Below are 10,287 nucleotides of genomic sequence, written 5' to 3' on the forward strand. Positions count from 1 at the left end.
GAACAGAACTATGCTTGGAAAAATATTGTCCCATCAGTTGATCCAACTCCTCCACAGTAGCAGGTGGAACTTTTCTTTTTTGAGGATGGCTTCTTTTACCTGTCACTACAGATGGTCTGTCTATGTTTTGATCAAGAACCTTTTTTTTGGGCAGCTGAAGAGGAGAAGTCTATCTTATGGCCAACCTCTGGCTGTATCTTGGTCATATTACCCAGCAAAACCCAGTATGCAGGTTCATCTGTAACAGTCCTTGTGCCACAGATCCTCACTGTTGCTTCTACATTAAACAGAAGAGCAGTGACATGGCTGCAAGTCTCCACGACTCTAGTCATACAGCTGCAGTGGGCGGCTTCAACCTTCCCTGTGATGCTCACAATGACCTGTGGCTGCAATGCTGCAATTCAGTCTTTAAGAGTGCAGGACCTGAAACACACACAGACAAAGTTCATTTAAAGACAAGAACTTTAATAAGCCAAGGCCGACACAAATGTGTTTTATTTACTTTCAAATCCATTTATCATAAATGTAACAAATAAAGTGTTTTTATGTATCCATCTATAGAACGCTGCATGTTATATTCTAAATCTGCATGTTTCTTTTTAGAAACCTATCAGCAAAAAATTAACCTAAAGTATGTAATGAATGTATTTTTAGTGACACAGGACACAAACAAGGAAGCAAATCAAATCAAATCACAAATCAAATCACTTTTTATTGTCACATCACATGTGCAGGTACATTGGTACAGCACATGTGAGTGAAATTCTTGTGTGCAAGATGTGTAATTAGGATTATTTATAATAAATATGAATTAATTAGGGCAATTTCTTTAACCATAAAGAATAACTAAATCCTTCAGGACAATGTCACATCAATGCACTGAACTCACTATGTTATCCCTCTAACAGAGCCTCTACATGTTCTCACTGTAATTTCCCTCTCACGAATGAATTTTTACTAGCACTAATTTGAATGCTGGGGGGAATCAAACGCATTTTACTCGCAGTACTCAAGCTGACTTACCTTTGCTTGAATGACGGCGTACTCACAACGTGGAGGCTTAAAAATAACCAAATCTTGTACCCAGTCCTTGGTGAATTGGATGTGCGCCTCCAGAGATTTATAATTGCGAAATTGGTGCGCCATGTATGCTCTGACTCCACAGACAAGGTATGAGAGTAGATCATGCTAAGTCAATAGCGGTTTGGTCTTCAGGGTTTCTACTCCACGGCTATATTTCATACGGGTCCACATTTCAACAATCAAGTACCGTCTCTTTGCATCTGGACAGAATCTGTCTCTATACCGTCATTTTCTTTTGAGCTACGTTTCAGAATGGTTCGTAGCAATCTTGTTTTGATTCGTGACCTGCCAAGATGGTGCTGCGCTCCCACAATGCATTGCGACATTACGTCAACTCCAAAGCCCTTTGCGTGCAGGAGTGTATGCGCATGCGCATTGCCACGGTGGTTTAAAAATAAAGATATAATGAAAAGTAATTAATAAAAATTAAATATTTAAACATTCCCACAAATGTGCAATGAACGTGCAAAAACTCTCTTTAGTAGTTGTTGCTGTTTCTTTCTTTCTTTCTTTCTTCTTTTTTTTTTTTTTGAAAAATAACGACGTCTCTGAGGCGCGAAATCTGACAGCGAGAGGAACGGCCGGATACAGGAGACGGGAAGAAACAAGCCGATTATGTTCGCGTTAATTAAGTGGTTGGAAGATGTAAAATTCTCAATTCTGCCAACTGAACATATACGAGATTTTAATGAGGATGAATAATTAGCCGGCATGGAGGAAACGGACCTTTATTTCATGGAGTGGCGACAAGAAGCCAAGGCGGGTGGCCAGTCTAAGAAGCCTCCATCATCAAGCTAGCAGGTGCCTTTTCCCATATAATATTACTTTATTCTCGTGTATTTGGAACGGAAGCGTAGAGCTGCCACCCAGGCAAAAGAGAAATATAAGTATATCACGTTATAACGTGAAAAGTTTATCGTTCTAACAATATACTATCATGTTTGAACAACATGTTTGAACAACATTGTACGAAAAATGTACATAATTATCACGTCCGTACAATATTGTGCGAACGTGACAATTATGTATATTATAATAACGTGATATTATATTATACAAACATGAAAAGCATAATGTTAGAACAATAAACATTTCACGTCATAACGTGATACAGCTCTATTTTTCTTTTGCCTGGGTGGCAGCTCCACGCTTCCATAATTTGGTAATCAAAATATGTAACTTAATTAATTATATTGTGACGTACTTTTGCCTTTTCTTATTATTCTGCCTTCTCAATAACTATCAAAGCCTATTCACATTTAATTTGGCTTTCACAGAAATCCTACCTCTCCTTCTGGCTACAGAGTACTTACCAAGGTTAGAAACAAAGAACAGTTATGCTTTATTAATGTTCGCTAATTACAATGTTCCACATTTCCTTGCTTTTTAAGTCATTTTTAGGCTTTTTAGAGTTTTTGTTTTTTATTTTTTTAGCAGTAATGTTTCTGCCTATTTATTTCAGCCCATGAAATCGAATGCAGATCTTCCTAATGTGAGATTTACATAAATGTAAGTAATTTTGTTTGTCATTGTCATTAATGTCGTTGCTGTTGTTGTTTTTGTGCAGTTTGCAATCATATAAACCTAGCAAGCATCAGTCAGCACAGTGACTAACCTAAACAGATTCTTGCTTTATTCACATATATTATATGTAATTATATATACCTGCACATTGTACCTAGGGTTGCAGCCACTTGGCCCCACCCCATTGTTGTGACAGCCCTGATGTGTGTGTGTGTGTGTGTATATATATATATATATATATATATATATATATATATATATATATATATATATATATATATACATACTAGGGGTGCAACGATACACAAAATTCACGGTTCGGTTCGGTTCGATACTTTGGTGTCACGGTTCGATATTTTTTCGATACAAAAAAATGTTCATGCATTTTTAATTTGTCATTTATTAAGATTATAAATATATATTTTAACTCAAAAGTACAGTTTTTAAATTTAACCCTAACCCTTGTGCGTGTTTTTTATTTTGACAGCGAATGCGCACCTGCGGACCACTTATGTGCAGCCCTGGTTATTTAGCTCATCATATTGCAGCCACAGAAATTCTTTTGTCCATGAAACCATAAAGCTGCACTTTCTTTTGCCTTATAGTCTGATTTGTCATAACTTCTCCGTTTTGTGGTAAGCTTTTCTTTGGCTGTCACTTCTTCACCCTGACCTGTCTTATTTGGCTCAGCAGAACTGAAATGCTTTTACACACTCACTCACATAAGCTCAGCGATTCTCTGCGCGATCAACCTCTCACATGTTTAAGCTGCGGGAGATTTCACTTGTCATGTTTGCATAGTAAGCTAACGATTAATAAGACGATGTCAGAGGAATTGGTGCACAAATTATCATCACTCACAGATCAGTGCTGTCACTCTCTATACACAGTTCGCACGATTGCAAAGTGAAAGCAAAAAAACAAGCGCAAATTCAAACGCGACTTCAATATGTCACATATTGACAGTGGCTCACCGATGCCAATGACATAATTACCCAGCTACATTTCTGAAAGAATGCAAAAGCATTGACATATATTTTTCCTACAATAGCCCGACGGGCAGGGAAGAGATAGATTTTGGTAGCCCGACTGAAAAAAATCGCTAGCTCCGGAACGTCGGGCTAGCGATATTGCGAGCCCTGTATCTGATTGAGGAATCACTCATCTTTGGAAAAGAGAGTTTATTACAGAGAAATGGCTCTTTCCAAAATAAAAGCTATACTATCCGCTTCTTCTGGGCTATATTCTCAGCAGCATAAGGAGAATCATGTGCTAACAGCTGTCTAAATGACTCCGCTAAAGTTAGTAGCATGCTTGCTTTTTTTTGTCTGCTTCCACTTGTCTTTGCACTAGGATGATGTCGGCGTAAATGTGCAGTCATATTCGTTGTGTTCCCACTAGTGCTTTCAGGTTAATCTCGTTGAAATGACCTTAACGCCACAACACGGCAAATCTCCGTTAACGAGCTACCGCCGATCGCTCCGTGCATGGGGCTGGACGGCCAACACGTTAACGAGCTAACTGCACTAGCACACTAGTTCCCACCCATGTAATTGAGCATTGCATGGCACATCCAACATACTGTTTTACTTTAGTCCATGACTCGCTTACCTTCAGGGTCATACGTCACATGAAAACCAAAATAATTCCAAACGCCAGATCTGAATGAGAGTGGGGAGGTCCATGTTGCTGAGAGCTTAACTTCTGTCTCGCTAGCTTGCCCTGCGCTCTTCCTTCTGACTATGCTGTCTGTGTTGAGCGCTCAGTGGATCTGCGCTCGACAGTGCAGCCTAGGCGGAGTAGTCGAACGCAGATTCACTGAGCGCTCAACACAGACAGCATCGTCAGAAGGAAAATTGATAAAATAAATTACAAATGTTGTATTGTTCGATACATATGCGTACCGAACCGAAAGCACTGTATCGAACGGTTCAATATCGATACGAATATCGTTGCACCCCTAATATATATACATATATGTATATGTGTGTGTGTTTCTTTTAGAATGTTTAAGTATGTAATGAGAATAAACTTATAAAATGAATATTCCTTGCTTGATTGATATGCTATATGTATGTTTTAAACATCAAATAAAGATTTCTTTCAGATGTTACATGTGAATGTGTTTTCTTAGAAATATATGAAGGGTTAAATTTATATTTTTTTGAATGATTTTAAATAAATTTAAATTGTATTTTGAAATATATTTTATTAATATATTTCAAAATATACAAAAAATGGCCAAAAAATATATGTGCTAAAATACATTTTAAATATATAAATATATTTTAAAATGTATTTTAGCACATATATTTTTTGGCCATTTTTTGTATATTTTGAAATATATTTCAAAATGTATTTTAAAATATATTTTTTTACCGTATGGGGGGAAACAAAGAATGGTCCTACCGGCTCGCCACTTCAATATGAAGAAGATTAATTCAAAGGGAGGGAACAAAACCTGACCTGTAGGTCAGAAAAACGTCCATTAGCACATCAAGTTCGATTCAGTTTACCGGTAAACAAATATATTTTTCTGCAAGCCTATGTAACAATGCAAATCATCATCAACCAATGTACAACAGTTAAATTATTAATTATCTTGGCTACGTAGCTTAATCTATACATTCCAGTAGCGTTCGCTACAAACAATACAAAAACAACAATAAAGAAAACAACTGTCTAACAGACAGCATAGCCGAATTCAAGGCAACACATAACAATAATCATTCAATCGCACTTTGTTTCAAAGTAAGCCCATTAAAGTGCTTAAGTAAATAAAAGTGTTCAGAAACAGCGGTTTTTGAGCCGGAGTTCTGCTCGCGGTGGGAACGCCGCCGCACAAAGTCATTTTTTAATCGCGCAAACGATCGACTGGTTACTGACAACCAAAAGGTTGTTTTTGGCAGATATTAAAGATCATGGGTGGGCGGGGCAAATGGAGCAGTTTTCTACAGTCGAGTAAAATTCCAGGAAAGAGCTGGGTGTGGCTTTCCTTTAAATCACATGATCAACAGCTTTAAGATGGAGGCAACTCGCTCAGTGTTTCCTGTTTCATTCTTAGACTGTGGCGATGGTAAGTAGCAGCTTTTCACTTGTTACCTGGCATCTTTTCAGCCACCAATGATAGTCATTGTATGTTATCAACATTTCACTAACTATGTTGTCTCTCATGTTTAAAATAGGCCGACCAAGAGCAAAATAGGTATGTCTGCAGACTCTGCTGTAGCCAAAGTTATCAGATCTCCTGTGTTTTTAAATCCCTAACTGCTCGATCATTATCATTTTAGAAGACAACAATTTCTCAAAGGAGGTTCAAAACTAATGCCTACAAGATTACCAAGAGGATGGTTCGGGGCTCTTACATGACTCCGGGAAGTCAACACTTGGTGGATGAGGTGTGTTACCTTTGACACTTTTAAGACAGTCCTGTTTATCACTACTAACAATAAGCAAATATGTTTTCACTCAACAGATCCTTCACAGCATGTTGTTTCTGGGCAAAATCAACAACATCCCCTTTTCTCCAGAAGAAATCTTCCCTAATCCTTTTGTTTTGGGTTCTTTAATGAGAAGATATCCCAGGCCTTTAAAGTTGTATTCGACTCAGCTTCCCAGGCGAAGTCCCTTCTCCTGTGTGCTCGACATGGTAAGATAACTCTTCTCACATTTTCAGTCAATCTGACAAACTTCCAGTTTTTAGGAAAGTATAATGCAAAGTGCTTTTTTACTGAGAAATCCAAAGAAAATCCATACTGTACCTTATACTTCAACATATGCTTCTAGCTATACTTCTCCACCAAACACAGAGACTGCAGGAGAGCTGGAGACTTGCTTCAGAATTTGTTAGTTCTAAATAATGTCTAACAGAATCATTATTGGAGATGCTTACAGTCTTCAAGGCGTATATGATGCTGTCACTGTGTAGCTGCTGGATCTGTTAAGCTCAAAGACTCTAAATTCAGCGTGTTTTGACAGCCCGGCATAGCAAAATAGAAAAAAAAGGTCAATTAGCAAATTTAATTATAAATTAGTGAGAACAAAGATGGATTTTTGCTTATTGATTTAAAATTAAATAGATTTTTGTGACTTGTTTCACCCCTTATCTTAAAATGTCTAAACCAAAAGCATCCAATGGTCCTGCATAGTTAAACAAGTCAAGCAGCGAAACAAACATGTTGATCAACTTTCTATGAAAAACAACTATATAATCAGGTGCAACACTTTGACCAGATCTGTAACTGTTTTCAGATCGTCCTGCAAAATAACTCAGAGAATGAAGAGCAAATAAAGCAGAGTCTGCAAGATCTCCTCACAGACTTGGACTTAGAAGAGAATAATAAAAAAACAGCTTTCGTCTCGTCCACCATCTGCATTTCTCAAAAATCCCAAACCAACAAATCAGAAAGGTACTGCGGAGTCTCCATGTCCACCAAAGGTCCTAACGCTGGGAAAATTATGATTGCTGCCTCCTGTCTTAGCAAATGGCATAAATATGTATCTGGTGCGGTGATGACCTATTATCCAAACACAGTCCAGAAAGATTACTTTGATGGAACAATTGAAGTACCTGGAAATATCAGGTGTGAGGCTTTTTGTCTCCGTGATGGTGCCAGAATGAAGCCTTGCAGATCATGTAAGAATTTGTTTGGCTTGAACACAGAAGACCTCAGAGAGTGGCCATATGGTAACTGTGCTGAAGCTGAGAGCCTGAGCAATTTGCTTGAAAATGAGAGAGAAGTTGAAACACATGTGGATGAATACTCAGCTGAAAAGGATAACAGGCAGAGAGCTGAGGATGAGGTTGGTAGGGTTCTTAGAACCGTGTTGCAAAGGATTCGGTTTAACTGGACAGGTGAATTTTACAACCCAGAACAAGAGTGAGATTTCATGAAATCATTTGCATTCATCATTCTGATAAATCAAAGATTCTCTGCTCTGACAGCATCTGTGTGGATTTTCTGTAATCACAGAGACGTGTATAAGCATGTTTACTTTCCATCTCCATGTAATTGTCACATTTAATAATTAAAACTGGCTTCTATGGGTTTTTGTTTGTTTGCTTACATATCTAGTGTTTAATGCAATATGAAGCATTATCAGACAGCATTTATTGGGAAGAATCCCATGTTTATACTGGTCTGTACCCAGGGTACACAGAAAATAAAAACACATGTTTTCTTATTATGATCCCAACTATAATTTACTTAAGCAAAAGCACTACATGTGTAGTTATAATATTTATAGCAGTTACTGTTGAGCTTTAAATTTATCATCTTAAATGTTTATATGCTGATTATATTGCTTTATATAAGAAAGGCCTAACTCTGAGTACACTCTGTGCCAAAAAGTGCTGACAGGAAACTGCATGCTTTTGCAGAAACGTGCTTTTGCAGCTAGAAAGTGAAGCTGATATATATCAGTTTTAATTAGTTTTTACCAACTGCTTGCTAGGGCAATCCCACGAGTTTGGTGTTTTTGTATTGAACATGATTCCAAGTGCTTTCTATAACACATAGCAGAGGTGCCACAACAAAGACTGAGAAGAGGACAGGAAGAGACAGTGAAAGAGATGCACTCCTTCGCCATTCATGTTAAAGCGTTGCATAGCTTTAATTTTAGAGAGTGTTGCATAACTTTAGTCATTTTTCTACCACAGGTGAAGCCAAGAATTGTGAAGCTCTCTTTTGGCCAAATACCAGAATCTGTAAGAAGAAGAAAAAACAAACAATCAAATAGGTCATTATTAAGAGGACAACAATCTCTTGATGATTATCCACAGTGTCTTTGATAACTCTGAGATACAAACTGTCAAGTATATACACATCCCAGCAAACAATAGCTGTGTTTGACTAAAGCGATTAATAACAAGGACAGAGCTACAATCACTACAGTCAAACATAAAGGGCTTAATCCTGAATCCAAGTCTGAGCTGTGATGCCGTTGGTGCTGAAAGCTGCTCAGATCCTGAAGCTGCACGTTTTGTCTCTCTCTAACCAAACCAGCAGCAAAAGAAGACACATTTCGCTTGACATAAACATTGTCATGAATTCCCTCTTACTTTTGCTGGTTTGCTTCCACCACCATTAAAACACACACAGAAAAACAACACAGCACAGCTCTCTGCCTCTCTCAGTGTACTTTAAGAACACCGTTTCCCATCTCAAATCTCTGTTTTTGGCATTATTCGCTTGCTTGTTATGAAGCAGTCTACCGTTGTTTACAGCCATTTTTTTTAATGACTTCCGACAAGACAGCCTCATTTCTGCTGTTCAATACCAAATTTTATTTATTTTTTTCAAATTAAGTGAAACTGCAAAATGCTCTGCTGTGTCTCTATTAAAACCTCTTATTAAAACCTCTGAATCACTTCAGCAGCATCAGCCAATGTACATTTGTTGAGTCGTGGTTCTCGTCTGCTTTTGTTCTACTGCAGAATAATATTTTTAAGGTTATCTACTGTAAAAAGCTAGGCCAGGAAAATCTGCTTCATGGTTTTGTGTTTTATCCTCAGTTACTTTGACACAAAAGCATCTGCTGTGATGCTCACACCTCTGATGAAGTTTCACAAGTGTCAGTACTGATAAATGATCAGAATTATAATGTTTCTGACTCTCTGAGTAAGAATTAAATGGAATCTAATTGGGACCTTGTGAATTGGAATTGAACAGGTTCTAGAAATCAGTGATGATACTCAGCTCCAATACCCACCTATGATATTAGGCTGACGAACGCTGACTGGGTTTCATTTACCAGCTTTTTATGTTCTTCCTGCAGTTTCCTCCCCACATCACTCATCTTAACTTTTTTCCAGTCCTCCTCAGTCTAAACAGAACACACAACAATACAAAGAAAAGCTCAGGTGATTGATCTCTAACACTAGGCATCCCCAGTCTTATTCTTAGCAGTCTAACTTCTCACCATATCTTTGAAGGCCTCTCCATTGTAGTAGCGCTTGGATGCTGGATACTCTATCGTTTTGTCACATAGTTCCAGGAAACTGGAAGCCACCAGATGCAGCTCCTCTCCGTCATAGCCGTACAGCTTTTTGTCCTCACGCGTCATCAGCACAAGCTCGTCACATGGACATGAGGTGCCCTTTACCACACCAATAACCTGCATTTTTACAATCTCGGGAAGGTAGAATTTTCCCCAGGCGTTAACTTCATCATCATCCCCGTTGTATTTGGTGTTCTCAAGCTCTTCTATCCACAGGTCAGCACCACTTGGCTTCTTCAGGTGAACGCACATGCTTTTGTTTTTGGAAACAAAATCTTTCACCCATTTCAGGTACTTTTCACCTGGAAAGAAGCAGACAAGGAAATATGGATGAATGTAGAAGTGTTGGAAAAGACAAATAGCAAGGTTATCCTACAGCAGTTTGTGAAAATGTTGTATCTTGAAATAAGCAGGCAAAATGAGGATCTCACTTATCTCATATGTTCTGACTACCGACTTTCTTCAGTTAAAGGACAAAAAAAGGGCACACTGGAGGCTGACAGAGTGTGCAATGGTGGGAATCATTTTGCAGAACTCACTAAAGTTTGTTTCTCCTGGAACAAGCTTTTTACACTTCGGCAAATGAAAATACTGTGTTAAACTAAAAAAGAGCACCAGACCAAGGTCTACAGTACTAACAGAAAAGCATGCCGTTACCTGTTGCCTGTCGACACAGCTGCT

At 38.2% G+C, this 10,287-nt stretch overlaps 1 protein-coding gene across 1 annotated transcript; it reads left to right on the forward strand.

Annotated features, from left to right (window-relative positions):
• The first annotated feature begins 5,528 nt into the window (after window positions 1-5,528).
• LOC146557369 (uncharacterized) lies at window positions 5,529-7,656 on the forward strand. Its single transcript, XM_085250563.1, has 4 exons — window positions 5,529-5,591; window positions 5,898-6,005; window positions 6,083-6,256; window positions 6,859-7,656. Exons 1-4 carry the CDS (start codon window positions 5,529-5,531, stop codon window positions 7,489-7,491), a joined length of 978 nt encoding a protein of 325 aa, XP_085106689.1. The 3' UTR covers window positions 7,492-7,656.
• The last annotated feature ends 2,631 nt before the right edge of the window (window positions 7,657-10,287 follow it).

Source organism: Mchenga conophoros, linkage group LG16 (genome assembly GCF_057382185.1).
Source record: "Mchenga conophoros isolate Kocher_MC1m ecotype Shallow Benthic linkage group LG16, M_conophoros_male_GT1.1, whole genome shotgun sequence".
In the NCBI taxonomy this organism is placed as follows: Eukaryota; Metazoa; Chordata; class Actinopteri; order Cichliformes; family Cichlidae; genus Mchenga; species Mchenga conophoros.

What these genes read in the sequence shown, in the direction of transcription:
- LOC146557369 (XM_085250563.1), top strand. Translation starts at nt 5,529, where the DNA reads ATGGGTGGGCGGGGCAAATGGAGCAGTTTTCTACAGTCGAGTAAAATT. An exon ending in AAATTCCAGGAAAGAGCTGG is followed by an intron (nt 5,592 to 5,897) that starts GTGTGGCTTTCC and finishes TTATCATTTTAG; the next exon opens with AAGACAACAATTTCTCAAAG. An exon ending in GTCAACACTTGGTGGATGAG is followed by an intron (nt 6,006 to 6,082) that starts GTGTGTTACCTT and finishes TTCACTCAACAG; the next exon opens with ATCCTTCACAGCATGTTGTT.